At 48.4% G+C, this 21089-nt stretch overlaps 1 protein-coding gene across 2 annotated transcripts; it reads left to right on the forward strand.

Annotated features, from left to right (window-relative positions):
- Nucleotides 1–1380: 1380 nt before the first annotated feature.
- On the forward strand, nt 1381–12889 carry PROKR2 (prokineticin receptor 2). Of its 2 annotated transcripts, XM_004751521.3 has the most exons (4): nt 1381–1758; nt 2390–2574; nt 3959–4551; nt 10146–12889. In XM_004751521.3, exons 3-4 carry the CDS (start codon nt 4094–4096, stop codon nt 10840–10842), a joined length of 1155 nt encoding a protein of 384 aa, XP_004751578.1. In that variant the 5' UTR covers nt 1381–1758; nt 2390–2574; nt 3959–4093; the 3' UTR covers nt 10843–12889. The 2 variants fall into 2 exon arrangements, with proteins under 2 accessions (XP_004751578.1, XP_004751580.1); XM_004751523.3 differs by lacking the exon at nt 2390–2574.
- The last annotated feature ends 8200 nt before the right edge of the window (nt 12890–21089 follow it).

Raw genomic sequence — 21089 nt, forward strand, 5'->3', positions numbered from 1 at the left:
ATTGATCTATTTGCCTATTCTTTCACTAATACCACACTGCCTTGATTACTGTAGCTTTATAGTAAGTCTTGATGCCGGGTAATGTCAGTGCTCCAACTTTGACTTCTCCTTCAATGTTATGTTAGCTCTCCTGAATCTTCATATAAACTTTGGAATCTCTTTGTTGAGATCCACAAAATAACTTGCTGGATTTTGATTGGGATTTTATTGACTCTATGGATCAAATTGAGGAAAACGGACATCTTGACAAGATTGAGCCTTCCTGTTGGTGAACATGAAATTTCTCTCCATTTATTTAATTCTTCTTTGATTTCTGTCATTAGGGTTTTCTAGTTTTCCTCATAGGAACATTATACATATTTTGCTAGATTTATACCTAAGCATTTTATTGTGGGGGCTACTGATGTAAATGGTATTATATTCTAAATTACAAGTTCCACTTGTTCATTCCTGGTATCTAGGAAAGCAGTTGACTTTTTGCGGGCATGAGGAGAGAGGATGGGGAGGGGCAGGGTAAAAGGGAGAGAATCTTAAGAAGGCTCCCCACCCAACACCATGGGGGCTGGATCTCTCAACCCTGAGATCATGATCTGAGCCAAAGTCAAGAGTCCGGCATTTAACCAACTGAGCCACCCATGTGCCCCAATACATTTGACTTTTGTATATTAATCTTGTATCTTTATACTTTGTTATAATCACTTACTGGTTAGAGGAATTTTTTTTTTTTTTTGGTCAATTTCTTCGTATTTCCTAGACATCATGCCATCTGCAACACAGAGCATTTTATTTCTTCCTTTCCAATCCGAAAAAAGAATCTGCCCAATCTGTGTTAAGAAAACCAAGGACCAGAGAGGCAATAGAAACTGCCTAAAATCAGAGCCTGGCGGGAGCAAGGTGGAGGCCTCTGGAAACAGGGCTTCAGACAGGGAGGGGATGTGGGATGGGAAGTGGGATGATGGTCTTTGAAAGGCCAAGGACTCGGGCAGTGGTGGGTATTGTTATCTCAGGGTACCGGTGAGGACCTCAGGGTAGGCGATTTCAGCAGGGCAACCTGCCCGGAATTCCCAGCTTCCCCCGGGGCCTCCGTCTCCACCACCACCCACACCAAAGGGCCCACTCTGCACCCCCAAATTCTCCCCAGCACCAGCTCTCGGGCACACGGAATGTACCACAGCCTACTCCCGAACGAGTCGCCCTGTGCGGGAGCGGACGCTAGCACGGGGCTCTTGCCAAAGGCTGGATACTCGGCTTGGTGACCCCCGCGAGGCGCTTCAGCGGGGCATTGGGGGCCTTGCTGGTTCCTCGGAATCCGCACCCTCTAACCCCAGCTAAAGTCCCATTCATACTCGGGTGCGGGGACGCAGGAGCCCCTGCGAATGGCCAAACCCGCGGACTGGATATCCGTGCCAACGCAACCAGAACTCCGCGCGCCCCGTGCGGGGGGCACACCAGGTGCAGAAACGCAGCGCCCAGCCTGCGCGGCTGTGCGGAGGGAGGCCGGCTGGGTACCCCAGGGCGGAGTCGAGCGCGGGGCGGGGCGCACCGGGCCGGGTCCGAGGCGCCGTGCTGAACAGCAGGGGCGGAGCGCCAACTCCAGCGGGAAGACAGAGACCGCGACGCGCGGGGGAAGCGCGCTGGAGCAAGGAAGAAAGAAGGACACCCCGTACGCAGCGCTACTGCACGTACAAGTTGGGTTCCCCCAGTACCAAACCGAGCTGCCAGGGCAGCCGAGCGACCCGGGAGGAGGCGCCCAGGCAGGTAGGTACTGAGCTGTATACCGGGTCTCCCTTGGTGAGGTGGGGGGCTTCGCCCGGCCTGGGGGCTCAGACGCCCACTTCTTTCTCGGGGGGATTCTGGTGCCTTGGCCTCCCGCAGCTTTCGGAAGGTACTCGGGCTGGCTCGCAGTGGAAGAGTTCCTGCCGGGAGAGTCCACCACCCACCACGGGCCCGCCAGGACCGGGCGACGGGAAGCCGAGACTGGGGCGCGCGGGCGCGGGCGGAGGGGGCCGGGCCGGCGGGTGTTGGGTGGGCGGGCGAACGCCAAACTGCAGGGGAGGGTCTGAGCGGGGAGGGGGGCATCTTGTCCAAAGAGAGACTGAAAAGGGAAGCCTCTCCGGGAGAATTCCTGCTCTCCGGGTCCTGCCCCTACACCCCAGTTTTCTTTCCATCCGGAGGCCTCGCATGCTTCGTTTTTTGAGCCTCAATTTCTGACTCGATTCCCGCCCTTGTTGGGCGGCGCCTCCGGGACCGCGCGGTCGCGCGGGGGGTGAGTAAGGGAGGGCAGGGGAGGGAGTCTGCTCCCGGAGCGGATGGATCTGGGACGGGGAGTGCATCCCGCGAAAAATGGGGCCGGGAACTGAGCCACACGGGCTCACGTCCTCTCCTCCAGGGTCCGGGACTGGAGAGCCGCGGAGCGCGGAAGGCGGGAGGACTGGAGTCCCGCTTCCCCGTCTCGGGCTGAGCGCTGTCTGGACCGACTGGGGTTTCGCAAGAGAGGGAGAAGCCACCCGGACGGAGGACACTCCCGGTCGCGGGCGCCGCTGGCACCCCATCTGTCGAAGGTCCTTCCCTCGGGTATGCGGCCGGCGGACGTGCCGCAGGTCGGAGTGGCCCGGCCACCCTGCCACTGTTGTCCCTGCCGCTATGGTTCCCATTCCTCGCTCTCCCCCTCCTCTGACAGGGCCGAGCCAAATCCACTGTCCAGTTTGGTCCACTTCTTACTACCAGGATCCGGTGGCCCCCACGCTTGGGGTCGTTTCCAGTTGTGTTAAGCGGGGAGAGGCGGATCACAGTGTGATGGCTGGGGTCCTCATTCTTCGGGTTTGGGAATCTGAGCAAAGTGGTTCTGAAGAGGCCCTCAGACGCCTTGCACCCCATGGTGGCCCCTCTCCTGAGGGCTCAGTACTTCAGAGACTTTATTTTCCTTTGCCGTGGGCATCTTGAGGTACTGAGAACATAAAGAACTCAGGCAATGAAAGACATTTCAACCCTCAGGCCCTCCGGGGTCCTCACTGACACCACCTTCCCCCTACCCCCAACCTCCATTCTTGGGGGCTCTTTTCGGTTCAAGTGGAGGAGCGGCCACTTTCAGAGGCCGGAGACCTTGGTGACCAGATGTGGTGCCTCTCAGTTAGGGTTGATCCTGGTCGGGAACCGAGTAGGGGTCTGGTGAAGGGGACAGGGAGCTGATCAGAAGAGTGGGAGCAGGGAGGAGAAGCAGACAAAGCATTTCTTTTTAGATCTGGTTCCCAAAGCACTGAGGGAGCAGAATTCCCTCTCATCCACAGTCCCTTTCACCTACAGAATCCTGGTTGGATCCCCATTCATACATCTCACAGACTCCTGTCCCGCCCCTGCTGCGTGCCAGGCCCTGGGCTAGGCAGCAGGAATTTGGTTTACAGGAAGATCAGGACTCAGACAGTGTAAATCACTAGCCCAAGATGACTCAGCCTGTTCATGTGCAAATGAATTTGGTGATTTCCACGTCCATGGTTTGGCCAGGACACAGGGAGCAGTGCCCTGCTTCCAAGGAAAGACCCTGCTGTGTGTATTCCTGTCCTCTAGCTTCATTGTCCTTAACCAACAGATGGCACAACTTTGTGACTGCTGCGGAATACTGGGGCAGCTGCCTGGACAGCTTGGGAAACTTTGCAAAGACCCTGTGGGAGCTGATGGTGGGAAAGGGAGCGTGACTGGGCAGTCACACTGGTGCTGGCCTCTGGGAAAGGGCAGAGATGTAGGTTGTTGTTGGATGTCTTTGGAGAGACATTCTGTGCCCAGTACTGCCTGTCAGCCCGTGGAAGATTTCCCAATTTCCAGATCTCATGTCTCCCCTCCCATGTACCCCCGTTAGTCTGAGGGGAGTCCCTGGGTCTGGTCAGTCTCTACTTGGGGAACTCTGGTAGCATACTACCAGGCGTTCTCCTGTAGGGTGCCCACTGGTTGTGTCTCCTTTCAGGGTCCAGGATGACATTTTGACTCTCCTCAGGGAAGCGGGCAGTGTGCTAGGCTGGGTAAGTCGTGACACCTGAAGGTCCAAACCCCCAGCTCAGCGTGCTGAGACTCACATACCACTCCTCCTGCTGTCTCCGCCATGGCAGCCCAGCATGGAAACACTAGCTTTGCCCCCAACTTCAATCCGGCTCTAGACTCCACCTCCCCCCTCCCCTTCAACTTCAGCTACGGTGATTATGACCTCCCTCTGGATGAGGATGAGGACATGACCAAGACCCGGACCTTCTTTGCTGCCAAGATCGTCATCGGGGTGGCACTGGCAGGCATCATGCTGGTCTGTGGCGTGGGCAACTTCGTCTTTATCGCTGCCCTCGCCCGCTATAAGAAGCTGCGCAACCTCACCAACCTGCTCATCGCTAACCTGGCCATCTCCGACTTCCTGGTGGCCATCATCTGCTGCCCCTTCGAGATGGACTACTACGTGGTGCGCCAGCTGTCCTGGGAGCACGGCCACGTGCTCTGTGCCTCTGTCAACTACCTGCGGACCGTCTCTCTCTACGTCTCCACCAATGCCCTGCTGGCCATAGCTATCGACAGGTGAGGATGATGTGGGCCAATGGGGGGGCGGGGCACAGATGGGGGGGGGCAGGCTGCCCCTTTCCTCACTTCCGCTCTAACAGGTGGGCCCTGCTGCTGGTCTGCCTGCCTGCTCCTCTATCCGGGGGAAGAAGAGATCCGGTGTCTCTGCTTGTGGCTCAGATTCCCCCCAAACTAGAGCAGGACACCCAAGCACCCCAGCTCAGGGCCACGCCTGCAGATACCACTTTTGCCGCAGACTCGCCCCAAAAGCAAAAGCAGAAGGGTTGGGCCACTGGCTACTCAGAAGCCACGGAACACTGACTTCACCAGGGCAATTTCCGGTCGAGAAAACATTGACCGAGTTTTTTCTGCCACCCTTCCCCAAGCCAAGATCAAGAACATTCCTGACTCCCTTATGCCCTGTACCAGACAGTCCTCCCACCCCAGCTGTCTGATTTCACTCAGCACAGTTTAGTTTTGCCTGTTCTTTAACTTCATGAAAAACGGAATCCTATAGTAATGTACCCTGGTTCCTGGCGGCTTTGTTGTAGAGCCAATTTTAAAATAAGGTAATGGCCTATTTGTAGGAAAAAGGGAAGGACATCCTTCCTTTTGTTTTCTTGCATACATCCATGGGCTCATTTGCATACATTTGCATGAGATGTTCTGGAAGTCCTTGCTCTATTATAGATTTACAAAATTTATAAAACTCCTAGTAGCAACTTAGGACAAATCTTACAAATGTTTTAATTATGTAAACAGCTATAGGCCAATGTCAGACCACCAGTAGCTCTGTTTTGGGGGTCAGGGGCAATTGCTGAAACATCTTCTGGGTAAACATCTTTTTCCTTTTTGGTCTCCTTTGAACTCTTCAGTTTTTTCCTTGTTCTCTGTGCTACTTAGGTTTGTCATTCTTTTTAATCAACAAATTGATTATTTTCCATAATGAAATATACACAGAGGTAGAAGAGCCATTTTCTTTGTGTAACATAATTCCTGCAGGAGAAACCATTTTGTTATTACAGCTCTGAGGCTCTCCAGCCCTCAAATCAGTGTTTACAAAAGGTAACTGTCAACCAAAGGTACAAAATTGCCCTGGGCAAATGATACAAAGTCAGATCTGGTGCCACCCCAGCCCTACTGAAAGAGAGTCCCTTGAGCTCCATCCCAGGAATCTGCGTTTTTATTCAATTACCTGAGGGATGCTGTTCTCATCCCCTTTGTCCCACTGAAACGTTTGTCTTTATCATGTTGGGGGTTTGGGGCAATATAGGAGTTTCTCAGGAAGCAACCATCCAGTTACATCACAAACAGTGGTTTCTTTTTCACCCCAAACCAGCTTTCCGTCTCCAGTCCTCTGATCACCCAGGCTGAAAACATTATCATCGGTCTGTTTTTTTTTAAGTTTTTATCTGAATTCCAGTTAGTTACCACACAGTCTAACAGTAGTGATTGAACAGTGCCATTCAACACCTGGCACTCATCACAAGAACACTCCCTAATCCCTGTGATCTGTTCCTCCCATCCCCTCACCCTCCTCCCCTCCGGTAGCCACCAGTTTGTTCTTCGGTGTAAGACTGTTTCTCCGTTTGATCCTCTCTCTCTTTTTCCCCCTTCGATCATCTGTTTGTTTCTTAAATTCCACATATAGTGAAATCATACGGTATTTGTCTTTCGTGACTGACTTATTTCACTTAGCATTATACTCTCTAGCTCCATCCGTGTTGTTGCAAATGGCAAGATTTTATTTTTTTTTTTTTTTATGGCTGAGTAATATCCCAGAGTGTGTGTGTGTGTGTGTGTGTGTGTGTGTGTGTGTCTGTGTACAACATATGCTAACATATATATAGACCACATCTTCTTTATCCATTCATCAATTGATAGACACTTGGGCTGTTTCCATCATTTGGCTATTCTAAATAAGGCTACTTTAAATATAGGGGTGCATGTATCCCTTTGAACTAGTGTTTCTTTGGGTAAATACCCAGCCGTGAGATGGCTGGATCAGTGGATAGCTTCTACTTTTAACTTTTTGAGGAGTCTCCAAACTGTTCTTCACAGCAGCTGAATCAGCTTACATTTTCACCAACAGCACATAAAGTTCCTTTTTCTCCACATCCTCACCAACACCTGTTGTTTCTTGTGTTTTTTATTTTAGCTATTCTGACAGGTAGGAGGTGATATCTCACTGTAGTTTTGCTTTGCATTTCCCTGATGATGAGTGATGCTGACCATGTCTATTGCCCATCTGTATGTCTTCTTTGGAGAAATATCTGCTCATGTCTTCTGCCCATTTTTTCATTGGATTATTTGTTTTTTGGGTGTTGAGTTGGATAAGTTCTCTATATGTTTTGGATACTAACCCTTCATTGGATATGTCATTTGCAAATACCTTCTCCCATTCCAGAGGATACCTTTTAGTTCTGTTGACTGTTTCCTTTGCTGTGAGAAGCTTTTTATTTAGATGTAGTACATTTAAATGTAGATCTAACTACATTTAGATGTAGTTCATTTTTGCTTTTGTTTCCCTTGCCTCAGGAGACAGATCTAGAAAAATGTTGCTATAACCGAGATCAGAGAGATTACTGCCTGTTCTCTCTTCTAGGATTTTTATGGCTTCAGGTCTCACATTTAGGTCTTTAATCCATTTTAAATTTACTTGTGTGTATGGTGTAAGAAAGTGGTCTGGTTTCATTCTTTTGCATGTAGCTGACCACTGGAGCATGGGAAGCAGAGCCTGAGATGTGAAGGTGAGGACTGTTCTGGAAATCCTGTACAGCTAACCAAGAGGACTCTCGAAGCAGAGCTAATTCAGGACACACACACTCTCTCTCTCTTTCTCTCTTTTCTTCTGCCCCCACCACCCCCAACCCCCCGCCATGTAGTTTCAGCATGAAAAGTATCTCAATAACCAATGCCAGAGAGAATTCCTACATTCCTACCTATTTGGTCATCAACTCTTAAATTCTGATATTTTCTCGTCCCATAACACCTTCTTCATTAAAAAGATGTCCCAAAATGCAGAGTTGCCATCAAATAAATCAGAAAGGAAAGAACAATGGCCTAGGAGTTACTCAGAACATCTGGGTTCCAAGCTGTGCACTTGGATAAATCCCTTATCCTCCTGGGACTTACAGATCTTCATCTGTGAAATGGACCTAGTAATAACTTCACTGACAACCTCTCCAGTTTCTTGTCAGGTTCAGAGAAGGTAAACAGACATAAAGCATGTTGGAAGCTATAGGTCTTCGCTAAAACTGACCATCATCCATGACTTGTCCATTGGCAAGAAGGACATCTGCAAGGTCTTTGTTACCATCTTGTCTTCTTGGATGTGTGTGTCCTGAGATCCGCACTCTCCTAGGGTCTGTACAAGAGGTCTCTAAGAAACCAGGTCCTCTACACATGAACCTCGCTCTTCGTCTGGCTGTGAAACACTATCCAGAAACACTAGTAGATAGCCCTTCTGGTATTTCTATATAGCAGGACCAAGGAGTAAACTGAAGTGCCCAGGGAGGCCTGTGTCTCTCTTGCCCACCTGTGTCGGGGCTTGTAAGCTTATCTAACCGAGTATAAAATAGTCCCAGTGCTCACTATCCAATACCAGTGTCATCACAATGAAAGTGAAAGTTTGGCCATCCATCTTTCTTATAATTTTGCCGTATTTCTCAATTGATTTAGAACCTGAGTACTATTTATTGGGCTCTCCTGTTGTAAAGCCTGAAATTCCATGTGCTGCCTTGACATCTTCAAGCCTCCCAGAGCCTCCGAGGTCTCCAGCCATGAGGTCCTCTGTTCCTGCCAGATACTGCCCTCCACCCAGCAGGAAAGCCTCCTAACCTGCTATTCCTCTCTCTGCTAGACGAACTGCACCTCTGATCTTCAATCTGATGGGTTTCCCCTCACTATCATCTCGCAGAATTATTCAGACAAGCAAATTGAATCATCCCATGGGAGTCGAGGGTCACTTTGTCCTCTTGTCACTATAAAGCCTGCTGCCCACAGCCCCTGCTGGTTCCTTCTGTCCCTGGGTGCAACTCCTACGTGGCTCTGCAGGGTGGGCACCATCCCTCTCCCTGTGCTGTGAGTATATGTGACTAGTTAGTCTGCCCAGTGTCAGGTGTTGTGTGTTCACTCATCTTGTACTGTGTATATCGGGAGAATCCTGCCTTCATCGGGGGAGTGAATAGGAAGTAGCCAGAATCTCAGTATCTTCCTGAAGCATTCCCAGACTACGTCACTAGCATAATGACCATGTCTTCCTTCAAGTTATTCTTAACCTATCCCTTGGTTATTCTAGGTCTGGGGTGGAAGAGAAATTCTCTGAGGTCAAGGACTGTGTCGTCTTCTACTTTGTCTCCATCTACATAGGTTGGGCACACAGTAGGACCAGCAACCTGTCAGGCATTTACCAGATCATAGCGGGTGCAATTGAAGTCCCTCTTGTATCCCGTTACTAACACTTAGGTACACACCTGTCCATTCCCACTTGCCAACAAACACCTGCCTTTCTTTGCTTGAAGGCTTTCTCTGGCTCCCTCACCAATGACTCTGCTGGTTGGTGAAACAATATCCTGGATCCCCTTCCCCGGGGTGCCCCACATCTGCTCCAGGGGTTCCTTAGCAGGAATAAGCATCAGCTGCCTACAGTGAAGCCTTGCTCGATAACAGCCTATATTGACTGCCTTCCCATGCCGAGCCCCCAAAGGCCTCCAACCTCTTTCCCAGGCTCACTGGAAAGATCAGGATAAAGCCTCATGCTGTGTGCTGCTTTAAGATGTCAAGACAACATCACACACCTCATCTGAGCTTGAGACAGCCCGGGGAGGTAGTTGTAAAAGTTTGGTATCAGGAGCTGGCATTCTGGTCCTTGCACTCCGTGAGGTTGGTCATTTCCTTCTCTCCTTAGATAGATTCCTTAGATTCCACGGCAAGCCCACCCCCTACTCTCCTTCCTGCTTTGTAAGGCAGGGTGACACCTGGGGGGTGGGGGGAGAGAGAGAAAGCCCTAGCCCACTGCCCTGAGAAGACCCCCATCTCTCTCTCTGAACTCCAGAGCCCTTCTTTCCCCTCTTACCCATGAGACATTTGGAATGAAGAGTTCTGAAAGCATGAGGCTCTTGGGGAGAATGGCAAGACAGAAGGTCAAGGTGGTATCCATAGGACTAACAGTAAAATTCCACCTATATTCACTGAATACCTACTACCTGCGAAGCATTTTACAAACATTATCATATTTAATATTTATAGCAGCCCCGCAAGGTAGGTGTCACTTTATCCCATGTTGCACTTGAAGAAAATCTCAGAAACGCTGAGCGAATGGAGGTTGGCGGGTGAAGGGGGGGGTGGGGGTGGGGCTGGGATCTATTCCACCTGTCTGACCAAAGCCTGTGCCGTTTCCAATAAACCCCAGCACTACTCCAAATGCCAAAGGATGTTGCTAAAATAAGACAAACCCTGTCCAAACTGGATAATTACACGGGGACTCGTTGTGCCATTCTGTCTGCTTTGGCGGCGTGTTTGGGCTAACCTCCAGACGGATGTTTCCCAGCACGCCTCCTTATTACTGATGGCTTTCCGCCCCTGCTCTCCCCGTTCCCCCCACCCCCCAGATATCTCGCCATCGTGCACCCCTTGAAGCCACGGATGAACTATCAAACGGCCTCCTTCCTGATCGCTGTGGTCTGGGTGGTGTCCATCCTCATCGCCATCCCGTCGGCCTACTTCACCACGGAGACGGTCCTGTTCATCGTCAAAAGCCAGGAGAAGATCTTCTGCGGCCAGATCTGGCCGGTGGACCAGCAGCTCTACTACAAGTCGTACTTCCTATTCATCTTCGGCGTGGAGTTTGTGGGCCCCGTGGTGACCATGGCCCTGTGTTACGCCCGCGTCTCCCGCGAGCTGTGGTTCAAGGCGGTGCCGGGCTTCCAGACGGAGCAGATCCGGAAGCGGCTGCGCTGCCGCCGGAAGACGGTGCTGGTGCTCGTGTGCGTCCTCACGGCGTACGTGCTGTGCTGGGCGCCCTTCTACGGCTTCACCATCGTGCGCGACTTCTTCCCCGCCGTGTTCGTCAAGGAGAAGCACTACCTCACGGCCTTCTACGTGGTCGAGTGCATCGCCATGAGCAACAGCATGATCAACACCGTGTGCTTCGTGACGGTCAAGAACAACACCATGAAGTACTTCAAGAAGATGATGCTGCTGCACTGGCGGCCCTCACACCACGGGAGCAAGTCCAGCGCCGACCTGGACCTCAAAACCAGTGGCGTGCCCGCCACCGAAGAGGTGGACTGTATCAGGCTGAAGTAGCCCGCGGGTGGAAGGCCCGACAGCCGGAACTCCGCACGTCATCCCCTGGGAGCCAAGTTCACAACGACTATGTACCACACCTCACGGCCCTCAAGGGGCTGGAGGCCACTCAGTTCTGACGGGCGGTGGGACTCAAGGGGCTGGAGGCCGCTCAGTTCTGACGGGCGGTGGAACTCGAGGCGGGTAACCGCAGCTGAGGTGAACTGACCACCCACTGTGAGCTGGCCGCACCAAGGAGATAGGACAAGGCCACCGGGAGCTGACATTTACCCGTTACCTACTGTGGGCAAAAATTAAATAACAAGCCAAAATGGCAGAAGCTATTGGAATCACCAGTCAGGGACCTCACATGGTTAGCTGCACTCACTCTCCATCGCGCTACCTGTATTCTCTAGCTCATCAGGGCAGCAACGTCAAAGCCTATAGAATAAGCCACTTAGACATGACGGGAAAGGCAAGGGTAAGTTCGTCAGAGTGTGCGGTTTATAGCCTCATGATAAGAGAGTTCATGCCATCCCATTGAACTTTCCCACTCAGCTCCTACTACCTCCCTAAAGGTATTCTCTAAGATTCTGGCTAGGAGGAAATTTTTCTCATAACCAGGCCATTGGTTATCTACAATGGTGCAATTTCAAAGGAAAGGACCAGAAAAATCTCTTCTCCACGGATGCTTGCAAGCTCATCATTCTTTTGGGTGAACACAGGCAGTCCTGAAATGAGGAATACACCCAGTCCCTGACACCTTAGCATAAAGGATTTTGGGGGGTTGTAAGGTCAGGGAGGAAGGGGACAGAGAAAAAGGTAGAGCTTGCCCCTGGCGATGGATGTAATCCATGTGGCTAAGGTCTGGATGACTTTCTAGGACAAATCTCTTTTGAGAACAAAGGAAACGAGCTGCACTTGGAAAGGAAAGGCCTGGATTCAAGCCTCATGTGACCTGGCTGCTTACTCTCTCTGCTTCTAGGTTTTGGGTCAGTGAAACCAGGATGATGAGAACACCCGTACTGTCTACCTTACAGGACTCGGGAGAACCCATGGAGGCCACAGTTGCTGAAAGTGCTTTTTAACTCTACCAGTGATAAAAATGAATAAGTGATATTAGACAGTTTGGATTAGGGAAACCCCATCCACTATAACTTACTGTGAAGAAACACTCCCACTTTTGGACCAGAGACCTCTGAACTCTTCACGGTGCAGCCTGTCCTCTGGCCCCCCCCCCAGAAAAAATAAATAAAGGAACCCCCGTCCTGGGTAAAAATGAGGAAAATTTAACATCAGAATTTCAGTGACAACCGCCCCCTTAGCCTCCTCAGAAGTGTTGACAATCTTCCCTGCATGTTGTCAAACAGCACGTCCCAAGGAATATTAGCTTAAGCCAAATGGTTTGTAAATTCTGTGTTTACAAAAATTATTTAATGCATTTTACAGCCAAGCAAGTAAGTATTTGTGGTTATCTGCTTTTTTACAACTATCACTGTGCTTTTATTTATTACCCCCATCCAGGATGGGGGCACCAATTGTGTCTGACAAAAGAATTCAGACCTTTTTTCCCCCCTTTTTATCCTAATACGTACATTCCCCTTTAATTTAAATTTAACTGAAACAGCTTTTGTAAATATCAGTGTGTATTGTGATTTTCCAGTGAATCAGTGTTATGTTGTTATCCAATTAAATAATTAACATATGGAATCTTAACCACAGTGTTCAGTTGTTTCCCCACTAATCTTTTTATATATGTTAGTATATTTAGATATAGTATGTTTAGATCTAAAACTAAATAGTTCAATCCTGAAACAGAGAAGAAACTTGTTGAAGGCGTATTTAGAACAGCGGCAGTTCGTGCCAGCATCCATCCTCCCCTTGGTTACCCGCATGCAAAAACTGCTTCCTGCCTGTGTGACCCCTTCGTTTCCAAATTGTTGTTTGTGTAATGAATACTGCTGTTTGCATGGAGACTTTTCATTCGTCTAACTGGTGTTAACAAGTAATAAATAATAAATTAATTGCATTTGTGTTGGGGCACCTGGGTGGCTCAGTGGGTTAAGCCTCTGCCTTCAGCTCGGGTCCCGGTCTCAGGGTCCTGGGATTGAGCCCCAAATCGGTCTCTCTGCTCAGTAGGGATACTGCTTCCCCCCACCACCCCTGCCTCTCTGCCTACTTGTGATCTCTCTCTCTGTCAAATAAATAAATAATTTTTTTAAAAAATTGGATTTGTGTTTACTCTTCTAAAGACTAATTGATAAACTTAAGATACTTTTTTTTTCTTTTTTTCTTTTTCTTTTATTTTTTAAATTTATTTTTTATTTATTTTCAGCATAACAGTATTCATTGTTTTTGCACCACACCCAGTGCTCCATGCAATCGTGCCCTCTATAATACCCACCACCTGGTTCCCCCAACCTCCCACCCTCCACCCCTTCAAAACCCTCAGAGTCCATAGTCTCTCATGGTTCACCTCCCCCCCCCCAATTTCCCCCAACTCCCTTCCTTCTAACTCCCCATGTCCTCCATGCTTTTTGTTATGCTCCACAAATAAGTGAAATCATATGATAATTGACTCTCTCTGCTTGACTTATTTCACTCAGCATAATCTCTTCCAGTCCCGTCCATGTTGCTACAAAAGTTGGGTATTCATCCTTTCTGATGGAGATATAATACATAGTGTATATGGACCACATCTTCCTTATCCATTCATCCGTTGAAGGGCATCTTAGTTCTTTCCACAGTTTGGTGACTGTGGCCATTGCTGCTATAAACATTGGGGTACAGATGGCCCTTCTTTTCACGACATCTGTATCTTTGGGGTAAATACCCAGTAGTGCAATTGCAGGGTCATAGGGAAGCTTTATTTTTAATTTCTTGAGGAATCTCCACAGTCTTCTCCAAAGAGGCTGCACCAAGCTTAAGATACTTTTTAATGAGCTCGGCTATGTCAACATGTATACATTCTATTGTATATTGAAAATATAATCTCATTCGGCAAACCAGGTCCATTTCTTTGGCTGGAATAAGAGGAAAGATGGCTTTGTGATGAAACTATTAGAGGTTTTTCTTTCAGCATCCAATAGCCAAATAAGTTGACTCTCAATGCTCACGCGTGCATACACATGCGCACACACCCCAAAGCAGGAAGTAGCCTTTTAAGGGCATATGATTCAACTTACTCCTTGCTTGGGTGAGGAGATCTAAACTCCAAATGAAGAAAAGACTTGCTTGAGGACAGATAGCAAACACTCATTGGAGCCGAAACATTGCCCCAAGGTCTAACTCTGGTCCAGTGAACTGCACTCAGTCACTGTATTCCAGAGCCCAAAAGAGATGACCTTCTCTAAGAATGCTTAAAAGGCCATTGAAACTGGTTTCTGACCACCTGGGAGAATCTTAAATTCTCAAAAGATACCTTCCCTCCCTCTAACAAGTGAATAGTGCATCCCATCCATGTGACTTTACAATTCAGACTCCAAGATTCCAGAGAAACCAAAGAATTACACCAGGGTCCCTGTGTTTCTGTTTCTTTTCCCCCATGAGAGAGGGAGGTCGGAACACATGGATTTGAAGGTACACAGACCTTCAAATGATGCTAGCACACAAGGGAAAAGTGACCCTGACCCAGATAGTGGGAGAAGGGGTTCATATTCAAAGACAAAGCAAGTCTAGGGCCACCTAAGACAGGGATTCACGCAAAGCCCTACCAGCTGGCCCTGAGCAATGGTCATTCTTCATGCTACCTAAGAACCAAATGCCTTCCGGTCACCAGGTCAGCCTCCCTCCTGAGGTATGCCAACCAGGCACACGGGACCTTGTGGACCAGCTTGTACCACCTACTCCTGTATAAATGTTCAAAGAGCTCCAAATATGGGACAGTTTCTCTGAGAAAGAAACTGGTACAAGAAAAAAATGTGTTTGGCACTTTCTTCAGATGGAACACTGGGGACAGGTGAGGGATTCATTGGAACTTAAAAAAGAATAAGTAATTGCTTGACAGGGCAATAGGCAGCAGGTTTGCCTAGTCCAAGGTCAGCCTTTGGAACAGAAGGCCATGTAGACATAAGGTCCTTGCATCCTTTTACCAACTCTTTCTTTTTTTTTCCCCTTTTACTGACTCTTATACTGAATTTCCACAGCTGAGTCACAGGCTGATATGAAAGAGGTCATTCCCAGAATCTTGTTTAATTTTGTTTAATCATGTTAATCCTAGCTCTGGATCCAACACCATCCTTTGGCTGAACTCTGCTTTAGGGATGGTCCGCTGTGAGCAAACAAGTGTCTTCCACCCACTCATCCAGTGTCTGTGCTGGCTGTTCTCGAGGAACAGCGGTGATGGAGATGCAAAAATCCTGAGGTGACTCTTGAAATAACATATGGCTAGGGGACGCCTGGATGGCTCAGTCGGTAAGCATCTGCCTTCAGCTCAGGTCCTGATCCCAGGGTCTTGGGAAGGAACCTCACATCAGGTTCGCTGCTCAGCAAGGAACCTGCTTCTCCCTCTCCTTCTGCGCCTCCCCCTGCTCATGCTCTCTCTCTTTATCTCTCTCGTTCTCTCTCTCTCCTCCAAATAAATAAATAAAATCTTTAAAAAAAAAAAAGGAAAAAAATAACATGTGCCTAATTCTGTGTTGAAATAGAGACAGGGTAAACAGAAAAATAAAAGGAATTCAGAAGAGAGTTTCCTTCTAGTCATGGGGATCAGAGAAGTTTTGGGGTGGCGAGGTCATTAGGCAGAGCCCTGGACCATAGTGAATGATGGGGAGAGGGCATCCCAGGCAAAGGGGCCAGGATGAACAACAATGTAGAAGAGGGAAAATGAGAGGGGCTACACATGTAATGATGAATTGTTTGATTGGCACAAAGAATGCAGAGTGTTTAAAGGGAGGACAGACTTGGGCAGTAGGCTTAAGAGCATGATGAAGAAAGAGGCCAGGGGATGGGGAAACCCTGAAAGAGGCTGGGATGCACAATCAGACAGGATCAAACAGTAATTCCTACCTAAACACGTGCATTTGGAAAATACCTTACCCCTTATCCAGGCCTTAGTTCCTTGTGTATTAAATGGGAGTAATAATAGTACCTCCTTCATAGGATTATATGTGGACTAAATATATATCTTATAAAAATGCCTAGAACATCATAAGCGGTCAATAGATATTATCTATTATTTTTAGAATGATTAATTGTAGGAACAGAATTTCTTCTAGATGAATCCAGAAGATTGTGTCATGTATAATGGATATAATATTTTGAGGTTATCAAACCGGAGTATTTTTATTTTCTGTGATCTCAAGTCTATAGTCATCTTGGACTCCCAGCCATACCAGGGCAGCTCAAATCACATAATTTTTTCCCATAATGTGAGGATGCCCTTCCACTGTTAAGCCTGAGCCAGGAAGTTTAATGACCTTCAGGAAGGAGACTATGGTGTTGGGGGAAGTCCTTTCTATAGAGGAAGAAAAAAAAAAAAAAAAAACCAAAGACCTCTCCTTCCAGTCCCTATGAGATAAGGAAAGAAAGAAAAAATATTAATTGAACATCAGAGGTATTTGTCCTTGCTTTCTCCTTTACGGGCTCAATCTAGGTGGTGGAAATAGGGTTACAATAGAAGCATCTAAGTTATGGGGAAGCCTAGCATCAAGAAGTAGGGAGGCACCAATGGAATGCTTCCCCAAGCTCATTCTTCCTCAAACACCTTTCAGATGAGTCCTGCATAGGACCTAGAAAGATTGAGAACCAATGGTGGAAGATGCCACCATCTTGGTTGCCAGACACTGTGAGACAGTGTCTCTGTGAGACACTCTTGACATGTGGGAGCATGCTTAAACCTCTATGTCATCTCACTTCATCATTTAAAGGTGGTTAAATTCCTCCCTCCTACCCCACCTGGAAGTCCTTAATGTAGGAGTGAGATCAGTAAGCAAAGTGAAACGCGGTATGTTATCAGGGCTCCCTTGTGAATAGCTGTTGGGAGCACAAGACCCCTCACCTCATCCAGGAGTAATTAAAAAAATAAGTTCTCTCAGGGTGCCTGGGTGACTTAGTCATTAAGCGGCTGACTTCTGCTCACGTGGTGATCTCTGGGTCTTGGGCCTGAGTCCCACATCAGACGTCCTGCTGAGTGGGGAATCTGCTTTTCCCTCTCCCTCCCCCTCTCATTCTCTCTCAAATAAATGAATAGAAATCTTTAAGCAAAAAAGTTCATTCTCCTTGGAGAAAGAAAGTGGAGAAGGAGGGAGGGAAAAACAGAGAGAACACATAGCCACATGTCTTCCCACCTGATTTAACAGCAGCTCACTGAAAAATGTGAAGGGTGAAGAGGTATGCCTACTAAATATGCAGATGGGGACTTCTGGAAGAGTTCATCCTCTGTGGGATCTGTAAGATCAAAAGCCTTGAACTGCCTTCTGGAGCCCCCAGGGCATTCTCATAGATGGAGTTCCTTAGCACCAGAGAAAGTACTGCCAAGGGGAGAGGGGATAGATTCTGGGTGAGGCAAATCCTTTGGGTAAACATGGAGCACCTAAAAAAGTGAGTGGGTGTCCCATGATAAGACCAGAAGAGGAGGCGCCTAGGTGGCTCAGTCAGTTAAGTGTGGTGTGGACTCTTGATTTTGGCTCAGCTCATGATTCAGGGTCATGAGATGGAGCCCCACATCAGGATCTGTGCTGGGCTGGTGTGGAGCCCACTTAAGATTCACTCTCTTCCTCTCCTTCTGCCGCCCCCCTCCCCCACCAATTCATGTGCATGTGTGAGCACACATGCTCTAAAAACATTTTTTGAAATAAAACCTTAAAAAAAAAAAGAAAGATAAGTTGGTGCTCCCTTTTAAAGCAAGAACAAGGGGCACCTGGGTGGCTCAGTGGGTTAAAGCCTCTGCCTTCGGCTCAGGTCATGATCCCAGAATCCTGGGATGGAGCCCTGCATAGGGATCTCTGCTCAGAGGGGAGCCTGCTTCCTCCTCTCTCTCTGCCTGCCTCTCTGCCTACTTGTGATCTCTGTCTGTCAAATGAATAAATAAAATCTTTAAAAAAAAAAAAAAAGAACAAGATAAAAAAAAGCTTTCATCCCTTCCATTCAACCTGTAGTAAAAGTCAACATAAGAAAAAATATATAAGAATTATAAAAGACCATTGTTTGCAGATAATCTAATTGTCTACACAGAACAACCAAAAGAATCTAGTAAAAATTAATAGAACTAATAAAAGAGTAAAACAAGGTAGTTGGCTCTAAGATCCAGAAACAAAAATCAGTAGTGAACTTGACAAGCTTATTCCAAAATTCAAGCCAAGTCACCTTTTTGAGGAAGGGATTCTACCAGAGACCAATATTTATTATGAAGCTATAGTCAATAACTAGGCCAAGGAAATAGAATATAAAGCCCCAGAGACAGATACAGATGCATTTATATATGGAATTAACAAAAAAAAAATCAAATTTTCTCCAAAATGTGCAAGTTAAGACTCAAGAACTAATTTAATCTGTTATAGAAACAGAGTGAGACTTTTACACACTCAACTTTTTTTTTTTTTTTTTTTTTTTACTAAAAATTTACACCTCCAGCCTCCTTTCATACTTAATGTGGAGGTGCTGAAAGGGATAAGGGGATAGAAGAGGAAAAAGAAACGTCATCTGCCCCCCTTCAGCCCTGCATGGATGCCTGGACAGAGGCAACTGGATCATGGGGGGAGTGTGGTGTCCAGGCCTTTCTGGGTTGCTAGCAGCTAAGTGAGCAGAAGCAGAGACAGAGCCATGACTCCTGGCTACCGCCATACCTCATGCGAGACTGAAGAGAAGCTCCCCTGACATGAGGCCTGGAAGCTGGGAGGCTGGTCCTTGGATGACTCCACCCAAACCCAGTCAACATCACATATTACCAACAGAATTCCTCTCTCATGCATAATACACCAGGAACTCACTTGCTAAACATTCTGCAATCTCCTTTCTGCCAGAGACAGATTTCCAGTGTCTTTGCCCATTTTTATAATAACCCTTTCCTTCCCACTACTATCACTGAAGAATAAGCCAAAGCTACGTAATCATGAGCTATGATTCCGCCACCCTACATTTATCACATAAAACAAATGGGGTGGGCCTCTGTTTCATGTGCCCTTTCCTGCCTGCCCCTGGTCTCATCCCTACTCAGACTCCTCTAAGACCACAAAAATAACCCTCAACCTCCCTGCCTCCATCCCTATTACCTACTCCAGTTTCTCTGGTGGAACTGGTTCTTTCCAATGACTCTCAGACTGTTGGCTGCTTCTGGTCTCATGCCTGAGTCTGGGCTCGCCAACCCACTGGGACCGAGCCCTGTTAGATGCAGAAGGACTTCCCAGAGTGAAGTGTGTCCCCAGGTGTGTTGCCACTGCCCAAGACCCCTGCCTTTTCTCACCAGAGAACGCCTCCCCAGTGTCAGCACCAGCACAAACGAGTAACGATAACCTATCAAGTAGAACCACGTAAGCCAGTTCTACTGCTGTGCCTGATTCCTGGGTCCTGCTCCATGGGTCCCAAGTTTATTCGACCTCCTTCTTCCCTCTAAGTGGCACCGCTGCTGCCTCAGAAAATCAATCCCACACAGACTGGGACCTCTACTCTTTCTCTATGCACCAGCCAGGTGGTTCAAATGAGGAGACTTTAATGGAGGGACTATTTACAGAAGTGTGGATGAGGCTAAGGGAACCAACAACCGGTGATTGGGCTCCTGGACCCCAGCAGCGGAGGGCAGCTTAACTGCCCTGAGGACTGGAGAGAAGGGAAGGAACTGGTGGCACAGGAGCCTGGAGAGAGTCACAGGCTGTGAAGGGGCCATTGCTGGAGGGATGGAACTAGTGTCAAAGCAGGGGGCAGGGAGAGTGTATTCTGACCTCTCTCTCCTGCTGCCCTCCAGTCTCCGATGCTTCCCATTGGTCAGACCCAACAAGAATCCAGCTGGCATGCAAATCCCCCAAAATGCCACCCCTAGGGTCAGTCTCCAAGCACAGAACAGAGCAGAGAAGAGTAGAAAATGACTCTGGGCTGGGCCAACAGCTCAAGCATCCTACCTCTCTCATGGTAGGTCCTTCTTGTCTCTTTCAACCCTGAGAGCTTCCGCTCCATCCGATGGGCTCTCCTCGCCCCTAGAGAGGGGAGTCTCTCTTAAGTCCTTCAGGAGATGTTCACTTGGCCATTGTCAAGGCATTATGGCTCCCCCATTGCTGTTCCAACTACTCAGCTACAACTCAGACTTCCTCCCACTCCTGGGGGTGGAGGGTCTCTGGTCACAGGAGTGACTGTGAACTTCCAGAGAGAGGACAGGGAGGGTGTGACTCCCACCAGGGACCTCCCAGTAGAAAGGCAAGCAGGTGGGACAGAGGCAAAAGGGAGGAAGACCACAGAAGTTCAAAGCTCAAGCCAGGACCCTTTGGTCCATCGCTTGGGACACTCAAGGGAGACGATCCCTTCTCTCCTGCCAGGAGGTGCCCAACAGGCCGCAGAATGACTCCCTGATCAGGAGGGCTGCAGACCAGGTAGCAGTGTCCCTTCCAAGTTCCTACCCTTTGTTCTGTCCAGACCAGGCTCAGCTTCCCAGCCCCCACTTAGACACTGCTGTCTGCTCTGACTTAATACCCATTTTCCTACCTGCATCCCAGCTGCATCCTAGCTGCATTCCCAGCTCCTTCTTTCTAGGTTTATTTATGTCATCCCATCACTTTGTGTTGTCACCTAGTCCCAGTTCCACGTTCTTTGCCAACTTTTAGTGACTTTAAAAAATATGGTTGCCATAACGACACTTGCAAAAATCACGGGCGAGCTGCATTATTTAGCGGTTGGCATGTCCCACCTCGAACGACATCCTAGCAAAACAGAGGGTGTGGGCTTCTATTTTATGTTAACATTGAGATTCAGGAAGGAGAACCAATGCGTTCACCACTGGCTGGCATTCACCTACACACACTAGCTCATTTAACTCTTCAACTACTCTGTTGGGTATAAGCCAGTATCAATCCCATTTTATAGATGAGAAAACTAAGGCCCAGAAAGGTCGAACAACTTGCCCCAGGTCATGCTGCTAGTGAGTGTCAGAAGGGGGACAGGAGCCCGGCTCTGTCCAGCTAAAACACATGCTCTGAACGCGTAAATTAAGTCTCCTTTATAAATCATTTCAAGGACCGAAAGTGGAGATGCAAACATGAGAGATTCTGATGCCCACCTCCAGTAGCCCCTGCTCCTACCATCAGCCCCTGCCCTCCCAGGAGATTTTCTAAGTGAGAATTCTG

Source organism: Mustela putorius, unplaced genomic scaffold (genome assembly GCF_011764305.1).
Source record: "Mustela putorius furo isolate JIRA1106 unplaced genomic scaffold, ASM1176430v1.1 tig00000874_pilon_pilon_pilon, whole genome shotgun sequence".
NCBI classification, from domain to species: Eukaryota; Metazoa; Chordata; class Mammalia; order Carnivora; family Mustelidae; genus Mustela; species Mustela putorius.